General features: G+C 34.8%; 2 protein-coding genes across 2 annotated transcripts in view; both read left to right on the forward strand.

Moving 5' to 3' along the window:
• Positions 1-3,347: 3,347 nt before the first annotated feature.
• LOC123315108 (snRNA-activating protein complex subunit 3) lies at positions 3,348-5,038 on the forward strand. The gene is made up of 5 exons (XM_044900680.1): positions 3,348-3,553; positions 3,649-3,862; positions 3,922-4,185; positions 4,413-4,559; positions 4,633-5,038. Exons 1-5 carry the CDS (start codon positions 3,348-3,350, stop codon positions 4,969-4,971), a joined length of 1,170 nt encoding a protein of 389 aa, XP_044756615.1. The 3' UTR covers positions 4,972-5,038.
• Positions 5,039-10,196: 5,158 nt separating this feature from the next.
• LOC123314759 (fibrillin-2-like) overlaps positions 10,197-24,078 on the forward strand; it is a 34,194-nt gene continuing 20,312 nt past the window's right edge. The window contains exons 1-2 of the mRNA XM_044900092.1: positions 10,197-10,408; positions 15,588-15,763. Of these exons, the coding sequence (XP_044756027.1) occupies positions 15,603-15,763 (161 nt within the window). The 5' untranslated portion in view covers positions 10,197-10,408; positions 15,588-15,602. The remainder of the gene's footprint in view (positions 10,409-15,587; positions 15,764-24,078) is intronic.

The following is a 24,078-nucleotide window of genomic DNA, read 5'->3' on the forward strand; positions in this document are numbered from 1 at the left end:
TTCCCACCCCATGCACTCGTCGAGATAATCAAAGGTTAGGTACATAAAACTATTATATAAGATACGCTAGAACGCTCCACAACCGTGTTACCCGATATTGCTACTCCCCAACTTTTCTTCCTAAATTTCCAGATCCCGCAGTAAGTGGTCTTAAAGGTTGTTCTACATGGCCCATCCATAAGCGGCATCAGTATGTAATTATGTCTCAGCAGGTTATATTTCATCACTTCCAAACACGTAACGAATATATGAGGTCGTATAGCGCGATCCGCAAATGAGAGTGTGTGTTTTAAGCCTTTTCTGATGGTGGGATAAAGGTTGTTAGAGATACGATGTGGGGGTGGAAAATTATACACGCAGGGAAAGCGTAACTTTTATCTGCCAAATCTCTGAACAGTTTTTCATCTGTGATTTTCCCTGATGAATGCAAACTTGGATCTTGGATCTTTGGTTTCAACCTTGAAACTTGAATCCAAGATATTTGTAACATTTACTGAAAATCCTGTAAATATTTCAATTTCTATAGCAAGATATCCACAATTTTTCATTGTTCTTAAATCGTAACTCTGTTCTTATAATGAAATTTTGGATATAAATTTGAAACAATTCAATATGAATCTAACTCAATGTACATATAGTTTCCTCCCTTCCTATCTAACCTATATGACCAATTTGGTCATTAATTACCTAAACGCATGCAGTGCATAAACCGATAAGGTATGAATATGAATAACCTGATAAGTTTATACATATATATGCGAATTAGTGATGTAAACTCAGCGTGGGTATAGATATAGCGAATGTCTACGCTAGCAATTACTCATTTTATAACGAACATGTGGATTATTGCTCAGGTTATGAGCTTCCTCCTATCCTTTAACACCGTCGTTAATTAATTTAATACCTGCACCCTAACTGAAATTAGGTAGGTACATTTCGTGCTCCATAAATGACATTTTTAGGGGATAAACAGATAATGTTGGACACCTATAAACATACATACGAAGCTTTAGGCCTTAGACTCAATATTGACCAAACCAAAATCCTGGCAAGTCCACCAGAAAGCCTTCAAACAGATATCAGCCTGGAGGATGAAACTCTAGAAGAGGTCGAGCAGTTCAAATACTTGGGAAGCTTCATAAATACTAGGGCTAACCTGGACATGGAAATACACAACCGTATCAATTCGGCATCACGGTCATTCTGGAAGCTAAAGGACAGAGTGTTTCAAAATCACGACCTCAATCTGAAGACTAAACAGCTGTTTACAAAGTAGTGGCCTCCCAACGCTTCTTTACGGAAGCAAAAATGGACGCCCTACATATTAAACAGCTTGAACAAACGCAACAACGTCATCTAAGACAAATATTGCACATCAGATGGTTCCACAAAGTTTCAAATGCAGAAGTCTTGCAGCGCTCGAGTTGTATAACAATTGAGACTCAAGTAACGAGAGCCCGACTCAGATGGAGAGGCCACATTCTGAGGATGCAAGACACAAGACTCCCCAAAATTGCTCTGTATGGCGAATTCACAGAGGGAGCTCGGAAACCAGGAGGCCAGTAAAAGCGGTTTAAGGTTATACTGCATCAATCCCCAAAATCAGTTTGCCAATCATAGCTGGGAACAACTAGCGTTAGACAGATCACAGTGGAGGTCTTTGGTACACATTTATAATGGAGACTCGAGAAGGATATAGCGGCGGCCAGATCTGGTTGGTGACTATCTATTCCTGGAGTGTGTTGGGTCTCTTCAGTCACAGAAGGGCACAAAGTCGCAAGTAGCCCTAAGAAATGATAAGTTTGATCGCATCGATAGTTTTGTTTTTGAGTCTTTTTATAGATTTATTCTCGGTAACGATATACAGCAGCAAATTTCTATTCTAGATTGTTTTATCGATTTTCAACGAATATTTACTGGACTTTTGGAAATTCGTTCATTCGTTTTGATTTGGTCTTATCCATCTATACATCTTGGGATCCAGTTCTGGCTTCATGTTTTAAACTACACGATGATTACTTATTCAACTTCCCCTAATATAAACATCAAAAGTCATATCCAGTGACAAACTTTGTTGAACGAACGTTTTCTTAGTTGATAGCCCCAGCTTCAGTAGATGTGCATCTCCTTTGATGTCAAGGATGAGTCGAGATGTTTATCTCATAATTGGTTTCAGGTGTCTGTTCCTTCAAAAGAGCCCATTAGGGACTTCCACCACACTTTTCTTGTTAACTGGATAATATTTCATTCGGCAAATAGGTACGTTCTCATCAGGTCTTGTAGGATGGCGGTTTTCAACAATGAGGACGAGGAAAACAAGCGTCCTATGCTTGTTTCAAAACGTCGTCATTTGGAATTGACTCGGACAAAGAAAGTGGAAATCCAAATTATATTCCCCATAGAATACTAGAAAGTTCTCTTTATCATTATTCCCCATAGTCCAATCTATATTTTCTTTGAAAGATATGTATACAGCTTCCACGAATTTGGTGAAAAATCAATTAGAAGACATTACTCTTCTTGGCTGTTACATTTCCGATATCATTTATGCATAAATGACCTAACTTATCATTATTTTCCAGAAGAAAATTATTGGAAAAGTATTGTTTGAAGAAAGGATAAAGTCTGAACTCAAAATATTGTCTCAAAATCCGTTAAATACCGACTATAAACTTTGTCTAATATCCCATAATACCAAATTGAGCCAATATGAAGGAATTTTTCGAATCTGGGTCGCAGAAATTGAAACCTGAACTTCTTAATTGGAAAATGGAATTTTTATTTGGTTTATCTAGATCAATAAAATCAAACTTTTCGGAAAGTAATAGAGGAAACTTTCCGAGTTGAGCTGCTATAATTTAATTGAACTTTATTTTGTGTGAAAGATAGGTATCGGTATATAACTTTCTTCCCTGGAACTTCCTAACAAATTTTTCCTCAATATATCATGAGCCATGAGGATTTATATCCAAGAATAGCATTTAAATAGTTTTGTTCTGTTCCCAGAAAATTGCTGATGAATTTCCTTACCGATGGAATATGAAGCTCAATTTGCGAAATTATTGTATAAATATGTGAAATATTGGAAAAAAACTTTGCTACCTGAAAAAGTCTTAAAATTGGAATTATAGGTCCTCTAGTGACGGTCGTATGAATTAATTTTGCATAACAACCTTTCCATTACAGATTTCTTCAAATGTGAAACTGCCAGCAGAGATTACTGAAAAAGGTTTCTGTAATATTTGACTGTCAGTTTGACATTTTTCTAACCTCACATTATGAGCCTGTACCTGGAGTATGGAGGGTAGAGACCCTCCATAACCTGGAGTAAACATTATATATTTATCATGGAATCAATATATGAACCAGAAAGATTCAAAGCAACCGAAGTTGTGAATTTAAGAGAATATTTCACAAAATTTTCGAATCTTATTGGCCAAGATGTCGCTCCAATGAATAAAAACAGAAAACGTGGAGAAACTGAAGAGGAACCAAATCTTATGGGAATTAGTATTGATTCAACTCGAATGAAAAATTTGGAAGAAGTTTGTAGGTGTGTTATCCCATGTTACACTATAATAAGTAGTAATAATTTCACATATGCACTTCGAAACCAAAATTGAATCATTGCAGCATTATTTTTTACAGTATCGGGGCATTACAATGTGAAGGTGAACTGAAACTAACACCAATACCTAAACCAGACGTCCATGCGTTACGTAGTTTAATCTTCGAAAATTTACCATTCACACAAAAATATTCTGGTCTGCAGGTCCTCAAAATGAAAGCTCAAATCGAAGAACAGAGAAACTGTGATGAATTGCTTCTAGGGAATAAAGAAAATTTCCATAATTGCGTTCTTGTAAGTAATATAATATTTTTGAATCCTTGGCAGAGTTTACATTTGTCCAATTTTTTCAGGATAAAGAATCTGAAAAAGGTTTACCGAAAGACTTAGCTCCTGGAAGTGATTTTTTAATGAGTGTGGTCTTCTACAAGCCTTTCAAATTTGATTTTCAATCGAAAAAAAATACACAAAGGTGCAGATTCAGTCATGAAATACAGGTGCTAGGGCAGAATAGATTGACTGAACTAAGGGACAAGATCGTTTGTGCATTAGACTATGGTCTTCAAATAGAAGTAGAGAGTCCAACAGCTGATGTCTCTCACTTGTTGAATGCAAAGGTAATGGAATTCAGTATACCATTAAAACATTTCCTCCCCAAATCTATTTCTATCATCATTATTGATATCCAATAATATCTTGAAATTTTTTCATCAGTTAGTTCTTTATTTTTGTGTTAAAACAACTGAAGGAAAATTATGTCTTATTTACACTATAGCTCTTTATAAAGGTGGTGGTGTTGTATTGGTAAGTTGATGACATATTGAATTTTTTGCTATTTTTACAGGAAGAATATCCATCGGGCTGTTTTTTTATAGATGGAGTTTTTTACAATGATTTGAGGTCACCCAAGGCAATTGAATATTCTGAGGAAATAATAAAATGGGGGCAGCATAGAAAAGTGGGAGAATTCGTAACAGCCGATATGTATCAGGTGGGTAAATATCTTCAAACCTGTGAATATTTGTTATATATGTATGTATATGTTAACCTATTAATTTTTTTAGACCAAATTGATCGACTTATCTTTGAGGTTCGGATACCCCTACGTCTACCTTCATCAGGGCGATTGTGAACACATTATGGTATTTTCAGATGCACACATTCTAACCAACAACGACTGTTTAAACTTGCAACAGTACCCCAGGCTGTATGCGCGGAACAAATCTCTAGCTACTGTTTGCTTCCTGTGCAATCTTGGAACTGCAAAGTGGCTAGTGCAAGATTACGATAGGTTGCCTCAAGCAAATACATATTTATGTGCAAAATGTGCAGAACGTTACTGTTCGAAAGATGGCAAAAAAATTGGCAATTATAAAATTTTTCCCATCTTTAATCCCAATTAAATTACTGTTCTACTACTTTGAAGCTCTGTGATAATATTCAATAAGTCGAAATAAACAATGATTTGATTTTTTGCGTTTTTCTTTGAACCTTCTCAATAAAATCTGATATTTCAGTTAATACTTCGTCCGTTAGATGGAGCTGACTATATTGATTAACTCCATAAAAAATATCCAACTTGAGATGTTTATTATTCTAGTTGATTTCAACAAGTCCGAATTCTCGGAATAAATAAATATAGATATGTCCCGAAAAGATTACCCATTTTCCTCCCAAACAATTATTTGGTCCTTTGAGAGGGATTTTTCCAAACGAAGTCTCTCTTGTGAAAGAATTTAAAGAAACTATGTATATGATTTTTACTAGGTTATTTAAAGACTAAACTAAAGGTGTTTCGTCATTATAATATCATTTTCAGGTGTATGAAGGTAAAAGTTTGGTAGCAGTACTCTTAGAGCTAAGAAAGGAACCAATCGAATGGGCTGGTGGCAATCACGTGAACGCCATCTTCCAATTAAATTGGTTCCCTCCTTAGGACTAAAGTTCTTATATTACAGTAACGCTGCATATACCCACCTTACCCTGATTCGTCTACATTGAACTCTAAAAGAAGTTCTTTTAGAGTTCAATGTTCGTCTACAAGAAGCATAATATGGTTAGATAATTGTATTTGAAATAACTAATTTATATTCGAAGGGTTAGGTGAATGATTAAAAAAAAAGTGGAATGGCTATTTCACCAAAAATAGATTGGCAACTTGTAAACCATTTTGGTCACTCATGATTCTATTTATAAATAAAATAATTATTCGGATCGAAGAGAGTCTATGTAGGTATATGTATATCGATCAGGATAAAATAGGTTAATCTCGTCATGTGATATACCTACCTACACGCAATTTGTTTGCATTTTATATTGTTCTTCAGAATTACGTCAAAATATTTGCTTTTTGGAGCTATTCCGCAATGAGTTTACCTAAATCATTGCTGCTCCTGCGATAAATGGTATATTTCAGGTCATACGCTGCATGTTTTAATGAATGCATAATGAAAATAATCAACTTTTAATGTAAATTCGATAATTTAGTATTCTATTCAAAAAATTTTACCTGGGAGAATACTTGATTTGAACTTGAAACTTCACTAAAAATAGAAATGATACATACATGCATATTGTTTTCCCATTTATATATTGACAATTCCTCGAGTAGATATATAGTTATGTCTTGTACGCAATGGCTTGGAGGCCCAAAATATCAAAGGACAATCTGTGTATATAACAGTTTCATTCATTATTGTACACGTGGGAACGCCCAGTATATATGAATTTGAATATTGATCCGTATAGTCATAGGACACCCAGTTATTCCGAGATTAAAGTCCGGATTTTACTAAATACTGTTGATGATCGGAATGGATTTGTAATTTTATCTTCCTCTGCGCTTATGCATCTAAGGCCTTTATAACTAACGTTTGCTAAAACAAAGAGGATCAGGTAATTAAGTCAGAGTTTCGCCGTGGAATATAAGCCATAACCAACGGCAAAACGATATTCTTTGAGCACGAAGTTATACAATGATTCTTGTCACGTGTATTGTATTAGAAAAGCGGTGATTGATTGCTTCCACTAACTTGGGTCTTTGGTGAAAGATTAAGTACAGTTACCTCATGCCTGTATTTCTTAATCAAAACAAAAGGTGTTCTTCGTGAATGATTGAATGCGATTTAGATGTCATAAGTTCGGGTTAACGAGGCAATTTCTATTGTGTCTCTGAATCTTTAGGTCACATATGGAAGTCAAAAAAGCATACCTCGCACAATCTCTGAATCCCACTGTCGCACTATATGTATATCATCGGCGTAAATAAATTTTTCTGGAGATGTACCAGGGATATCACATAAATATAAATTGAAAAGAAAGGGAGATAATACTAATCCTTGTGGAAGTCTATTATTTGAAGCTTTGAAACTATTCTGCCTTTATCATGAACAAGAACAATTGATACAAATCATCAATTTGAAGTAATTAAGCCCATTTTCATGTTGTTGTTTCTCATAATTTCTTATTTACCTATATGTGGTGTGGATGCAGGGTAGAATCTGATCAGCCCTCTATTTACAAACAGTATTCTTAGAGGTATATTATATTCATTTCACAGTAACGACAGAAGTTTTTCAATGGAAATATCATGATGTGGTTATTGTAAGGGCTTCCAAAACTTCATGACCTCAAAATGTTCATTCATTAGGTTCTTCATTCAACACGAGGTAGAATTCAATTCACTTTAATTGAAATAACCAAACATCTTCCTGAGCCATCAAACGTCTGCCCAGAATAGAAACGTTGCAGTCAAAACATTTAACATTCTTTCAATATTAACTATCTTCCTTGCAAATCCCACATCTAAAATTCAAATTGTTAAACGACGCAAATGAAGGCCTCCAATCTTTCAATTATAAAATTGATAGTAACAATCCTACTTGTCCTTTCTCAAAGATACTTCGGCCCAAGTATTTTTATCTATGAAATACCCCAGTTTTGGAGAATTCAGGCTAGAAGGTCACTACTGCATTAGTTTCCTGACATAAGCGTTTAATGTGAACATAATGAAAAAATTAGTGCCATGAAATTGAACGGAATTTTTCGAGCTTCTTATCTAGGTATCACTTTTTTCGTAGGTTGGATGAAGAATAAACGAAATAATGATATAGACATTAAATTTACGACTAACCTCATACTGTGTCGTAAATTTATCCTGAACATTTTGATCATTGAAAAAGATTGCATGAAAAAGAAGCCGCGTCTCTGTAGGTCCTAAGGACCGAATTGTATAAAAACACGTCGATTTTTTATTACAAGGGGAGAACATCTAAGATCAAATTCAAAACCGTATCACTTCAACCCTAAGTGTAACAACCCCAACCCCTATATACAGGGTGGGCAAAATTCGTTGTCTACTGAAGGGATCTCGAGAACTATAGCAGCTAGAAGAAAACGGATGACACATTCTCGAGCTCTTTTTTCCTGACTATTTCAAATCTGAAAGCAGATCCAGCCTAACGGTCATAGATTTTGAGTTATGAACGAAAATTGAGAAATTGTTATTTTCAATGAAGCTCAATAACGCGCTTATTTGAACTCGTACTCGAAATCCGTTGTTACGTTCTACAGGCACTTTTTTATGAGGAATTCGAATATGATATTATTAAATTTTTTGATACAGCCATTTTCGAGATACGACAGGAATTTCTGATTTTTCAAATGTAAACTATAGTTGAAAATTCTTTCATTTTTTTGCTGATCTCAAAAATGTATCATATGTCGCTATTCACATGAATATAACATAAGAAAAAAATTTAATAGTTTTTCCTACTTTTCGATTCTCTGTTGAATTATAAGTAGGCTGGCTTACCATAGTAACCGTTGAATATGCATTATATTTTGTGAACCTGAGCCTCTATGATTGAAATCACGGATTGCTGAATAATATTTCGATGATTAATTTGCCATTGTTTGTTCTCTGGATCTTTGGCATGCTTATCTTACGATGGTTCACAATTCGAATACTACCGTTGACAGAAGTACCTATTTTTCATCATCTTACTTTTGTAAAAATTATTATTATAGATAGCTGTCGTATTTTATTTATATTACTGACTCTTTAAGTTTATTTCATGAATAGGAAAACGATAATTGAATACATTTTCTTTTTTGATAATCAGACGAAAGTCTTTTACTCCCTTTTAAAGGATATCGATCTCGATATCGATATACTAAAGAAATAATTATTCGACAGTCGGTGATTCCTATCACAGAAGGTTGAGTTCACATAGGATTATGTGGAGTTCACGAACCATAATGCGTTTTCAACGGTCGCTATGGTTACGCCAGCCTACTGAAAATTCAACAGTGAATCGAAAAGCAGGAAAAAGTATTGAATTTTTTTTCTTATGTTATATTCACGTGAATAGCGACATATGATACATTTTTGAAATCAGCAAAAAAATTGCAACAGAATGAAAGAACTTTCAACTATAGTTTACATTTGAAAAACCAGATATTCCTGCCGTATCTCGAAAATGACTGGATCAAAAAATTTACTAATATCATATTCGAATTCCTCATAAAAAAGTGCCCGTAGAATGTAACAACGGATTTCGAATTCGAGTTCAAATAAGCGAGTTATTCAGCTTCATTGAAAATGACAATATCTCAATTTTCGTTCATAACTCAAAATCTATTAACGTTAGGCTGGATCTGTTTTCAGTTTTGGATTAGTCAAGAAAAAAGAATGTGTCGTCCGTTTTCTTCTAGCTGACATAGTTCTCTAGATCCCTTCAGTAGACAACGAATTTTGCCCAGCCTGTACTAGCCTGAATAGGGAAGATGGGGTAAGTGATATATACCTCATTTGAAAGGCCTTTCAATTCTGAGTCCAGCATTTTAATTTTTTTTCATTTAATCCATTCGTTTTCGGAATACTCACTTTGAATTTTAAACAACCATTTATTCAGCAATTTCGATGATGAATCTGATGTTCGGTTCTTGCACTGGTTATTTTTGAAAAATAAATAAATAATTCAAAATATTTCCGCAATGAAAAAACTAATTTGATAATTTTTCTTGCCCCTGTCCGATAGTTTTTCCAATAGCAATTTGATTTGGCCGTAAAATATCATGTAGATAGTTTACTTTTTGATTTCACCCAATGAATGAATAGAATGAAGCGATTCTCAGGAAAAAAATGATAACAACAAAATAAAAATTAAAGTATCTTCATGATATGAGCTCTCAACTTGTTCACAGGTCGAAATTTTATGCGATTTTGGCTGTAACCATTCTCCTGATCAATACTTCAAAATAATTTCACATTTCACTCCTCTAACAATTCAAGGGTGACTTTGACCACACCACATAGATACTCGAAATTGAAAGCAATAACAAACATCTCAACCGGACTCCACGAAGCTGGGGTAGGATCAGTAAAAGACTTTGTTGATTGTCTATAGGGAAGAAGCAAAGACTGATGTTGAATTACAAGTTAGAATTTTCATTCCTCAACAATTACCCACAACAAATAATTATGTAATGAGGAATAGAGGGCAAAGTTGATTGTCATCATTCCGCAGCCTCATTTGGGTTTTTCAATTTCCATTTTTCACTAGGATCTCTTCGACTGCGCATGTAGATTAATTGTGAAGATTAGCTAGATGTTAACTACTTAGTATCAAGAAGGCCGCGGTTGGTAATAAGGGATCACTGAGAGCCTCGTCGACCCAACAGTCTTATCTTGACTTTGTGGCGGTTTGGTTGACTTTGCGCGGCATCAAAAAGTCCTGTCTTCAGCGCGTTTCCCCAACATACGTACCAGCGACCGGGAAATGGGAGAGGAGTGTGAAAAGTGGTGATTTTTCGCGATTTCGTCGAACATTCGGAAAAGTGAGTAGTTGTCTTCACCCTCATTCAATTCGACTCCTTTTTTTTAAAGGAAATCTTCTTTTCCAATGATAAGAACGAGTTTATTGAGATTTTAAAAAAATAATCATTTCCTTTGATTATCAACCTTACAAAATGACCTTCAAGTTTCTAATATTCATTCAGAATATCGAAGAAATATGTATCGAATTCACTCTACTTTTTTTATAAGGAACTATGAGGAAATATTTTTCCTTCAGCCCTACTGAAGCATTTCATTTCCTTTAAACACTGCTCTATTCTAACCAGAATATTATCCATTCTTTGCAAAAATACAGTATAGGATATGCTGTTTTTTTGATAAAACAAACTGATTTACAAACACTAGATTTTAGCATTTTAGGACATTTAGGATTTAGGACTTGAAACATTCTCAAACTTAAGTTTTTTTTTTAAAATTGAGGGCTTTAAAATCGATCAGGTCGAATTTAGTTAAAAATGTACTTAAATATCAAATCTCATTGGTCTATGCCTATTGTTTCCTGAAAAGAAGGCACAACTCTCTATAGAAAATATGTTTTGTTGATATTTACAGGTGTAAATTTAAGGATGCCATATTTTTTGATAGAAACTCTCCCTAGTTTACTGCATGAAAATGTCCCGATATAATTCACCTTGACAAGAGTGAAATTCTCGGAATTAAATATAGAGCAACTGTAATATTTGATAGAATATCTAAGAAAATCTATGTCAATAAATAGACTGCTGAAACATTAAAATTGGCAATTTGATTCTTGAAGAGACTCCTTTGAGGAACTCGAAAATTAATTACCCAAACAACCTAATTTGAACAGCCAAGAATAGTTCTCCAACAGCAATTCCACCAGCACAAGATATCTGATTATTTTCTTACCCTGACCTTATTTCGGTGAATCCAAACAATACAACGAAAATAATTTAATCAATTGTGTAGGATTTCTCGCGAATTAGTTCATCCTGTCCATAATTCAGTATAATGGTCGATCTGAAGCTGTTTATCGTTTATCCGATATCCAGGATTAACAGAGTGAAACGTGCAAAGTTTCAGATATCACCTCTTCCTGAAATGGTGCAGGTAGATAAGAAGGGCTTCTTTGTGTAAGCTCTTTCAGAAACATCCGAATGTCACTATTGTCATTCCCCAAAAACGTCTCATAAATATACACATTACCTCATAAACGCTTATTTTATTGAAAATAACTGTTCAGACGAAAAATAGAAAGAAATATTTTACCCTTTGTTGCTACAAAACACCTCCACACTCACCTCAAATCAAGAATTTTTGGGATCTCCGACTAGGTACATATTCAAAAAAGATGTATCCATAAAAATATTTTAGCATTAACTTTACGGATGCGATAATGCGTCTTCAATTCTGCGTTATGTAAAATCTCACGTTCATAGATAAACTTCATCAGTTATCTCTGATACAAGAAAAATTGTGGTGAAAACAGTGGTTCAAATCAACAGCTGCAGTATCATAAATTCATACCGATCCATGATTCTTGAATCATTGGCCAATTCAACATTACGATTATAACAATAAAAATGTGTAGAAGGATCTCACAAACTGAATTGTGATTTTGTAACATTGACCTCTATTTCTTATGGAATTGATATGGACGTATGCGTATGCTGATCATTTGTTCATCGTTCATTGTTGGTATCTCGATAGGAAACTGTACGATAATAGTTAAAATGCGAAATATTTCCGGAAGAGAAGATAAATTAGATCATATTATACCTAACACTTGAGAATGAGAATCGATTATGTCACTATTATGAGGGGTCTTAAGTTGGCCCAATTTTGTGCTGAATTTTGCTAGGTTTGTGCTACTTGCTACTTTGTGCCGTTGGAATTTTTTTCCAATTCCATGTGGTTTTCAAGATATACCAAAAATGTATGGAATGGGCCAGCCCAGCACTCTTAGAAATAATGGAAATTATGGATGAAATAGATGTTAAGTAGGCCCAGCACTTTTCGATTTTTGGAAAAATGTTTGTGCTGAATTGTGCTAATTTAGTGCTACTTTGTGCAGTTAGAATTGTTTTCGATTCCGTGCGGTCCCCAATATATTCAACAGGATATAGGGAATGGGCCAACCCAGCACTCTTAGAAATAATGGGTTTTATGGATGAAATAAATTGTGCTATACATGTACTGAGTTGTGTCGTTCGAATTTTTGCGAAATTTCCTTTTTTTTCCCGGTAAATCGAAAATATGTATAGGAAAAAGTTAGCCAAGCACTTCTGTTTTTGTTCCTAAAAAGGAGTGGAATACTTTGTGCTACATTTGTGCTGACTTATGACGTTGAGATTTCAAGAAAAAGCTTGCAAAACGCCATGCAAAACTTCACGAGTAGTAAGTTGTGCCATGTACTGATTTTCAAACGATCTTGGGAGCTTTTTCTGGAAATTACAACGGCACAAGTCAGCACAAATTATTCCACTCATTTTAAGGAACAAAAAATACTGGACTAAATTTTTTCAGTACTACAATCAGTACAAGCATAGCAAAATGTATTTCAGCCATAAAACTCTATTTTTCTTAGAGTGTTGGGCTGGCCCATCCCATACATTTTGTGGGATATCTTGAGAACCGTCTAGAATTTAGAAAAATGTCCAGGGCACAAAGCAGCACAAACCTAGTACAATTCAGCACAAACCTAGCACAATTGAGTACGAACCTAGCAAAATTCAGCACAAACCTAGCACAATTCAGCACAAACCTAGCACAATTCAGCACAAACCTATCACAATTCAGCACAAAATTTTTTTTTCGAAAATCGAAAAGTGCTCGCCAACTTCACATACGTAAAATTGAACATCCACAATGTTTTGGGGGCTGAAACTATTGGACTGCATTTCAGCAATTTTTTATTGGTTGAGGAACGAGGAAAATATCGCTATACCAATAACCTGAACGTTTTCAACAGAATCAAAATTCAATAAATGAAAAAATTCGAAGAAAAAACACAATTAATACTATCATATCATTAGAACAGTGGCCACCATAACTGAACGTGCTCTATATTCAATAATCGTTATTTTCAAAGGGTCCCTCTCATTCCCATGAATGAACCTAGTGTGGGCTTGGCTTTCTTGTGTGCTTTAATCACAGGGTGGTAGAGATGGACCAGATTGAGACTGGCATCAAATTTCAGATTTTCGAGATATCAAGAGAAGGCCGATCAGATTGTCTAAGATAACACGAAATGTTGCAATATTCCTCCAGTTCCTCCTAGTTTATGAATGGTGTGGGCAACAAACTGTTGCTTGAATTTCCTCCGTGCTGGATTGGGAGATTCCGAAATTAGTTTTGACGTAATTACACTACTAAGCTCCGCGGTCTTATAATAAAGATTTGAGGTGATTAATGTAGGTAGGTGTATGTAGTATGTTTATTGGTGGTTACAGGACATGGACCGCTGCCGTAAATGACTCGGAATTAATTCATCAAGTACGTGTTTTCATCGCCACGCACAACCACTGTAATTTGGTGGCGATTGGAAAAGAATCACCTCTGATGATTGCCTTGGTTCACCAGTATTACTCAATGCGTCAATTCCACGGAGGATTTCTTTTCGATTAACATTATATGTTGGTGGTCATTCCGTTTCCTGAACTGCGATTCAAAAGATATGCAATCAACATCGAATTCACCAGAGGATCTTCTGAATCAAGCGAGCAATTTTTACATTTCATCATATGTTGAATAAGAAATCGTTGAATGGGATTAGTGATGAAATTCAACGAAAAGTTTCGTCATTTTCGATTAATCGCAAAATAAGTCGTTTTTTATAAGTCAATTCTCGATAAATAAATCTTTTCGAACACAAGATATCATCTACATCTTCTAGTTTTGTCATTATAACCTTTACGTACCATAAAAATACCGAAAATTCAAAGAACTGAACTCTTGAAACTAAGTTGAACGCTATCTGATGAATATTTGAACGATTTGTAAAATAAAAGTATTCTTCATATTTTCTCGTATAATGCGTCGTTTGCAAGTAATGTCATGTTGAAAAATTAAAAAGAATCTGTGAAATTTAAAGAATTCGGTACTTTGGCTGAATTAAACTCTGTCATGTGTAACAGATTCAGCTAGTTATTCTGAAGGTAATTTTGTTTTTCCAAGGGTTGCACAGCCCATTATGAAAATTCAAAATAGCTGTAATTTTTCATCAGGGCCAAAGCGAAAAAAATGCTACAGGAAACAAGTGTTTCTTTTGACTCCAAGAATACACTGTTAGAATTTTTATACGAATCAAAGACGCACCTTGTATATTATCATTAAAAATGAAATTCGATCAATTTTACTCAGAATCGATTTATTCAATTTTGCGTTGAAAGTCTTGCAATCAAGAATGGCATCAGTGTTGATGCAGCATCCTCTGCTTACTTTCGGGTTTCAGATAAAAGATCTTGATGAAAGACCATTTTGAAATTCTCATTCATATGAACTGTCAGATATGCTTGTGAATGACAAATGTGACATCCATGTCAACAAGACGTTACATCAGATGTCTATTACATACTTGATTAGCTGTATTTGAAGATAAAGAACATTGTCCTGATCTCAAAATCATCTTCGAGCATTGCCCTTCAAGTTATGATGCCAGATATGATAGAAACTAGAGCATCATACACTTGCATAAGTATGTAGGTATATATAAAGTTTTTTCAGTGCAATTAAACATAATCGATTTGCCCAAATATGCTTTATCAGATTATTGCCCGGTGAAATGGATAAGTGAAGAAATACTGAAACATTTCAGCTTCAATTAATCGAATAGGAGCGGATCACTTAAGAGATGAATGACCCGAGCCTTTGACAATTGTATTGCACATTAACCTTATTGTTTGCCGGCTTAATTTAGGCGCTAATGAAAGTAACACTTTGCACATATATGCGCTATCGATGATGCATTAGTCTTGTTTTAGTTTAAGAAATGAAAATAAAATAAATATACATGACTCACATCAGGATGAATACCTACCTGGAGTTAAAACAAATTAAAATTGTCATCAAATATCAAAGAAGGAAAAATTCCACTGTCCCAAGTTTTCAGTAGTTGAAATCTCCAATAAAACTTTCCCACAATCCATATTGAACGTTGTTCAATTCGAAAATTTCGATTTTCACTATAATTTTTTATAGGTGTGAATTGGCACGATGTACCTGAGGCGTACTATTATAGGTCCGCCCAAATGGACTTTAGGACTATTAATCATTCTGTGCACAATATACTCTGTGGCTAGGACAGAAGAGGAAGAAGAACCAAATTCCCGATACAGAGATCATCGTAATGAATCTACACGTCTAACACCTGGGGGGTAAGCATACAAATAATGTTACAATAAATTAAAAGGAAGTTGTTTGGAACAATCTCCGAAGATTATATTATCAGCTGAACCGCTGTTGAGTAAAACGAGTCAATTTTAAGGATTTCAGAGCCTGCTAAGCGACGAAAAATACTGAGAATGATGTTTTTGTTGTCATTATAAAGGGGCAAATAGAGAAACAGTCTTCTACTAGAGGAACTATACTGAACTCGAGTTGCAGTGACTACTTTTTGTTAGTTTCGTTTCGTACCACAAATTCAGATTCAATTATCTCGAAACAAAACATTACTGCAGTAATGTCCGAATGGTTCTTGAACACCTATCGACAAACTGAAGACAACAACCATTTTCTGAATGCCTACATGGTGAGACCATCCATTTGTCATCTAAGAAGCAATTTGTGTGGTACAAGATAAACGTTGTTTCTGTAATAAATGACCCACCGCATTGCTGGTTGAATAATTAAATGCACTTCTGTAAAGTACATGGTCTTTATAACACCCGAAGTACAACGATGGAGATTTATTAGATAGATAACTGACGTTAGAATTATTAAGGATAGTTTGGCTGGCCACATTAGTCGTACTTAATTTCGAATTTACTTGATACTACTATACTATCGTTGATATTTTAATTATACCCTTGGGTGCTCCAGGAAGTGTTCATGCTGTAGTTGACATGGACCGAATTCTTGTGCTGGCTTCAAGCTTTTTATGTGCCAGATACTTGGAGGCAGAACTACGAATGAAGGCTTGAAATAGGGATATTATACTCCATTCACTTTCATTTTAGCAGTAGGTTGGCCATGGAAATTTGACACATATCACTCTGTATAGTACGAAAATGTGGGGTTATGACGCTTGTCGAAACATTTTTGGGTTTTTAATCAACGCTATGTTGCCCGTTCTACGTAAAAGTTTCTGTTATTACGTCTTTTATCACAATGTCGAATCTCTTCGGAAAATATGTGACGAACATAATTGAAGTTTATACAAACTGATTGAAGGCAAACCAAATCCAGTTATTTGCAGATATCACAAATATTAACCCGAATAGAAGATGCAATGCATATGTTGCAGTGGTTGGGAATGGGTATCTCCCGAAGGAATTAACAGATAATTACAAGAATGTTAAATTCTTCAACAAAAACCATCTTTCATCAATATAAGTAAAAGGAATTAAAGGAAGTTTCAATCAAGATGAACTTCACCTTTGAACGAAAATTTCACATGAATAAACAATTAGCAGGACAACTGGCGCGTATTTGTGGGTGTTCATCTTGATGCATTGATATAATAATAATAATTAGGTATTTATCGGTACCTTGAGACATTTACAATATATAGGACAAGTCAAATGGAAAATAGAAAAATCAATTTTCGGGAACTTATTCTTCGATTACATTAATTGAAAATCCTGTAGTAAACTTTTCGCAGTAATTCACCCAAACATAAAAGTCTCAAATGCCACCACCTTTTTGGGTCTCCCAATAGAAGGTAATTCTTTGTCATCCTCTTCATTCACAATCTTTCTGATTGTGGAAATATTCAGCTGAAATATATCTAAAGAGCACTTCCTGAAACCCTGTCTCTTTTTTCAATCACTTTTGGCTTTGGCATTTTCGTAATATTAATTGATATAAGTTGTGGCAACGGCGTTATGACATTAACGACATTTCATGAGTGCCAACCTTACACCGTTCTAGTTACAAAAACTTGAGAATTATTCTTCATTCTATTGCAATAAACATACCAAGACTTATTGAAACCGAAAATTTCGAAATCTTGGTCGGTGAGCACTCTATTAATTTAACAAATGTAAAACATTTGTTACTGTTATAATAATAGCTGCAAACGCAAATAACTGGAAATAAATTAACCGGTAGATTAACTAGAGTTATGCGTTATAATTAGATTTGAATATTCCGTTTTCACAAAACTTTTATGAACCACGAGACTACGAGACTTTAAGAGACTCTGGCACGAGAGTTGAGACGAGACTGAACGAGACTATAGAGCCTACGAGACGAGACTTATTTGTTTTAAGTTTCGAATCATAAAAAAAATTTATATTTAACACCTTCCAAACTGAAATGAGTGGGAAATGAGAAAAATCTACGAGGGATTGGAAAAAAACTATTATCTACGCCACTAGCACAGAACGTTGTTTACAATTTTTCGGTGAGCGATGAATTGTAGTTTACAAGTGGCAGGGAATGAACAGAAACAGAAAACATTCCAATGTAAATCATCAACTACCGAATTACACATTCTAGTCAATAGGAAAGCCGTGCCGAAAGGAATAAATTTTCACCATGATTATATCTGATCATTTATGCAAACATTTTCGTGTTAACATCTACTTTTTCTGTGCCTTGAATACAATAATCATTATTTCTATCTTAAGCAAACACTCGTTTCGTTGAGATGTATTTAATATGCTAATTACCTCTACATTATGTGGATCTCGAATATAGCCAACGGCTCTGTAATAATGAAATGCAGGTCTTTTTAAATACCTGAATAAATTTAACACGATACAGATATGGAGTGTTATAAATAATAATTCTGTTTGAAATATTAACTGGCCGATAATTAATGCTTGTATGCTCGAAATTATTCTTTATAGACCATTTGATCCTGTATAATATTTTGTTTATTGAAGGATAATACCTTATATCTGTGAAACATCAAATTCCAATCCAAATTTTGATCCGAAGGTTATTTTGTGTATTTTTATATTCAAGACTTGTATCTAGTTCTCAAAAATGAGCTAGCTTTGGCTGTACAGGGCGTGGTTGAAGACTTGCGAAAAAGTTTCCCTGTCAACAATATGATTGGTCTTTAATATATTCACCTTCTTGAAGGTGGCACTTTCAGCAACGTTTTTCTTAGAAAAAACAACAATGTAGGAACCTATGATGAGATGTATCGTTTCAATGTTATATCAGTTGATTTTAATTGATATAATTTAATGTATTCGAGCATAAATAATGGCTCACATCGAAGATATCTACGTATAAGAACATTTGAATGATGAAACCTATTTTCCGGGGGGTCTTCTGCTATGTACACGCTCGTGACTCTATAAACAATATATGGACTCTATTCAAAGCTGCATATTAAGGAATGGTATATAATTATTATCATGAACAGTAATTGCGGCTGTTACAAATGAAACTGAATGTATAAATCTATTCATCTATTACTGAACATATCTCAACGATGTTTATTTTCACTTCCAAATGAAGTACGCTTGGTATGAGAGCTTGATGACGTCTTGAGAAATGAGGATTGACAGGATGATATGTGATTTAGGTATCCGAACATGCCCTGAAATAAATCCCGGTTAAAACTGATGAGCAACCTTTCAAATTCCACATAACATCCAAAATCAAAAGGATCTTCTATTGAAAATTGAATTTGAAGCACAGATCTTATATATCTTGAATCTAATCATGTGTTTTTGACAACAAAGTTAGCTAGAGTGTGGGTTATTTCAAATTCAGAATGGGTATCATGTTGTAGGTTCAAAAGAAGGCTTTTAAATGACATTGAAATATTGTCTCTTTCTTGACCAATTGCTTATCCCTATTCCTAGTCAAGGAATGCTAAATCAAACTGCTTTCTAGGTATAACTTCAAAACTATCCACTAGTAGGTACTACCAATAATCCCTCCACCGTTAGCTTCTACGAGAAAAAAAAGTATGAAAAATTGTATGCAGTATCCTGCCCATTTTTACATTCTCGACGAAATGCAATTTTAATGAGCGTATTTTGCAGACCTGGTTGGAGATTATCTGATCGATGCGGACGTCTCACAGAAAAGTTGCCCTGTCATCTGATCACGAATGTCATCCAAGCGTGATGCATCATAATTTAATAAAGAAATTCAAAGTTGCTCTTAATGTAACCGCCCGCAAGATGTTATAGAAAATATTTCGCGATAAGGAATAACGACCTAACTCAGTTTAAAAAGTCTATTTCATATACAGAGGCTGCAAAAATTATTGGAAAATTAATCTGGAGTGAAAACATAGAAAATAATAATTGGCTACGCAATAACTGAAATATTTCCAGAAGCCAGAAGAAGATAAAACATTTTTTCTATGGTTTTTCAACAGCTTTTCAGCCTGTATCTTTTAAACCGAGCTGATTCAGAAAGAATAGTAAAGAAAAAAGTGTTTCTTTCGATCCCAAGAATCTACTGTTGAAATATTTGCACGAGTCAAAGACTCACCCTATATAGGGGTTGTAACGAAGTGATAGGGTTTTGAAATTGATCTTAAAAGTTGTCCTCCTGGAATCAAACATTGACGTGACCTACAGAGACGCTGTATTGTTTTCAATAGACTTCCATAAATCAGAAGAGTAACATCGGATGATTATTGCCCAAAAAATCGAATCAAAGTGATCGTGAACGTATATTCCCACCTCAAACAACCCTGCAACGCAGTTCAACAATAAAAAAATATTTCCCAGTCACTTAAGCACATCGTTAAGCGTCATACAATCCAATAAAATCGACAAGGCCCCATGTGTGAGTGCCATTGTAATATACATGTCATGATATAAAAGTACTCCGCATTTCAATTGTGGGACATCTCTACTTGACCTCTGCGATGGTGGGTATTCATCCTTGGCGGAGGTGAGCCTAAAATTTATATGATTTATGGGTTCATCTCGGATCCATTGATCATGTGCTAGGGGTCAGTTCGATCATGATTTATGATAGGAATAAATGATCATTATCGAATTTAGATTTATGCCCTTTTAGCTTATCGGGCCTAGTTTTCTCACACTTCTGATTGGGGGAATCTTTAGAAGGATCTAGATTTCCCCATCTATATGTAGGAAGGCACCAATTCTACGCACAGGAATTTAGATACCTATGGCAGATAATTTCGAATTTTTGGAATTGAATACATTACTGTATCCTGCTGAATCAGAAGATGGCTGATTGTTAAAATGATGAATTGAAAAGCAATATACTCATATGCCACTTTGAATTAAAAACCAATACGTAAAAAAAGTTTGATAAAATAACATGAAACATTTTTCTCATTCATCTTCTATATATTTGAGTATCTTTAATTTCACTTTGTTTGATAGAATTCTCAATTTATACATAACCAATATTTTCTAAGAGAATAACGCTTAAAAATCGAGTGGTAAATAATGGTTTATCCTTTGATAGGAAACTGGCATGATAACCTTTCACAATTTCTGCTTCTAGAATCCCAGTAATCTCCCTATTGGAGGAAAAACTTTGAGTTTCATGGATTAAAATTACCGGTCTTATAATGCCTTTGGAATCAATTACTAGTACATACTCGTCACTGGAAATGAGGATGAATAATTTAAACTTTTTGATATGCAAATATAAGATTATGCAGAGTGTGATGTGACTGAGAGCTTTGCTGAAATAAAAATGAAAATAAGACTCGAATTAGCTACTCAGGAAGGAAAATCTAATATACTTTAACCTCCATATGAATATGAATTGCAAACACTGAAGGAAATAAATTCATAACGATATAGATTGTAGTATTTTCAGATTTCCAACCTTAGAACATCAGGTGTCATCTCTACTGTGTTGATGAGGACTATTTTAGCTTATGATGTCATACATTTCAATTTGAGCATTTGTTCGAATGATCTTGTACGAAAGATGCAATCTCATTTTGAATATAAATACAGGAAACAATCTTCTAATAGAAACGTGCTCAGAATACAAGCAAGCACTTTTTGATCGTGGAATTTTTTCACATCTGTTGTATTTTCGCCACAAGTATAGCTCCTGATTTGAACACTACACTACGCTGTCAATATTTCTCTAAGATTCCGGTACTTTCAGTCATTTTTGTGATTTTTCACAAGACTTCCACAAATTTTCACATGGAGTGTGAGCTTTTTGGATCTAGAAATTCCTTCTCTAGCATTTTGCAATTTAATTTTTCATTGAATCATTAGAAGCAATGATTAAATGAGCTATTTCTACCACAGAAATCCAATTAGAAAATAAGGAGCTGTTATGGAAGAACCTTCAGAACATTTTTCTTATTTTCTGTGAGCCAAGCAGAGGTTAAATCCTAGATGGGGGAACACCCTATGAACTCCTGACTGCTTCATGTCAGTACTCTCTCAATTTTTCTTCGATTCTGTTCTCCTTTCTAGCGAAATCTAAATTGGGAAGGTCAGACCTAAAAGAACCTTCGCTGAACAGAGTTGACCCAATTCTTCCTATACACATGCATTATCAGGATTACCCAAGAACTCCCACAAAATCATTATTCCCCTAATGCCAAATTATACACTTTTGCACGGAGTTGAATCTATAATAGACCATTAGATCATGATCCTTTTGGTCCGTCAGTATATTCCACGAGGATATGAAATGAGCCTTGAATTACATACAGAATAACTCGAAGATTATATCATGTTTGATTGCTCTATTAGCTAAAAGAGTCGCCTAGGCGAATATACAATTTGATTCATACTTCGGAGGAAGTGCAACTCTGTGTAGGTGTATCTGACCTAGAAGCGCTTTTGGAAGTTTAGGTGGATGAGTAGTAAACATAACCACGTGCCACTCGATGATATCTGGATGATTTACCAAAATCTGTGTTTGCTCGGGACAAATAATGCTTCCGGTAGTAAACAGAGTACCCAGGTACTTCAACGTGTTAGTACCTACTTACCATTTTATTGCCTGAATGCTGCCAAGCGATATTTGGAAAATTCAATCATAAACTTGTCTTATTATCATCTTGTTTTTCCACAAAACCACAAAACACTTATTGGTGTAGACCAATAGATGCATCATTTCCAAAACTAGCCATGCATTAATGAATTCATAAAAAAAACTCACCACAGATATAAATGCTCATTTTATTGTACAGAATCAAACTCCCAACTCAATATTAATGAACCCTACCACCACCGTAACAAACTTGCCGTCCACTGGTTCTATTTCCATCTACATTTCTGGTTTTGTGCATTAAGTTATTGAAAATCTAACAGAATAATTGTGCATAATTGCAACATAACCTAAAAGGGGTTAAATCAATTTGGCCCTAGCTTATATCATTCCTCCTTCCATAAAAATGATTGTGAATATTCACAGTATTTGCATTAATTCTGATAGAATCGAACTTGATCTCAGATTCAGTTGATTCGTAAGTCTCAGTACTGGTTCCTTTGGTCGAGCACTTCCTCACATCTTCATTTTCTCGACAATGCCCAATTTCTGGAATCAAATCTTGGATTTCTCCATTGAGCGACATCTCACAAACGTTCAGAGAACCAAGCTCGATGCATTGGACCTCCTGATTATCGTTCAAATCATCTTCCTCAATTTCCCGAGGGGTTTCGTTCAAATGGTCTATTTCTGTACGTTCTGGAATCGGCTCTAACAAATCAGAATTGCAAGAAGCATCTCGGATGGGAGATATCCTAAGATCTTCCTCTTTGTCCGCTGTTGATTCCCTCCTCGGTCTGGCGGAGTTTGGCCTGAAGAATTTAACCTTCCTTTTGTATTTTCTTTTGATGACTGGAGCAGCTGTCGAAGTCCTGTTGCTTTCGAAAGTGGAGTTTGCGTACTGGTTGTTCGTTATTGGTTTCAAGAAAGTGCTGTAGTTTGTTGTCGTGATTGCTTTTCCGATGTTTCTAGAGCTGTTTTCGTCGTTTTCGCTTGTTTCTTTCACTTCTTGGTTTCTCCTTTGTTGCATATATTTCGTAATGGTGCTCTTGTCCAAAAGGACCACGGGAAGTTGGGTTATGTCTTCCTCTATTAAGAAGTTCTCTGTTTGCGTAGACATGTCAATACTGGTTCTTGTGGTTTTCCTACTCTTGCATCTTTGAGAATAACCGTCCCCATTTCGTTTCATATTCTTCGAGTTCTTTATGCTACTGTCACCTTTGACGTGTAATTACGTTTTTGCATTGCTTCCTTGAAATTTATACCGACTGACAATACTGACATCAGTCCGACTGAAATGGTTGTCAGAATTGTTGCACCTCGGAATTAGCACAGAAAATGATTTAGAAAGAATTATAATTCTTCGATTATCAATTGTTGAGGAATTTTCTCATGGTTTTTACTAGTAGGGAATTCCAACAGGTATAGATATACTTTTAACACTGAAAGAAGGAAAAACTTCCACAGAACTAAATTTTGGAACAGTCTCAAATGCCCATTTCATGTGTACAAGACTGCTTGAGAACAAAATTCAGGAAGTAACATGTCCCTTGAAAATTTTGTGTTCATCATGTTGAAATAATGGTTCAATACAATATGGTACATC

Source organism: Coccinella septempunctata, chromosome 6 (genome assembly GCF_907165205.1).
Source record: "Coccinella septempunctata chromosome 6, icCocSept1.1, whole genome shotgun sequence".
In the NCBI taxonomy this organism is placed as follows: Eukaryota; Metazoa; Arthropoda; class Insecta; order Coleoptera; family Coccinellidae; genus Coccinella; species Coccinella septempunctata.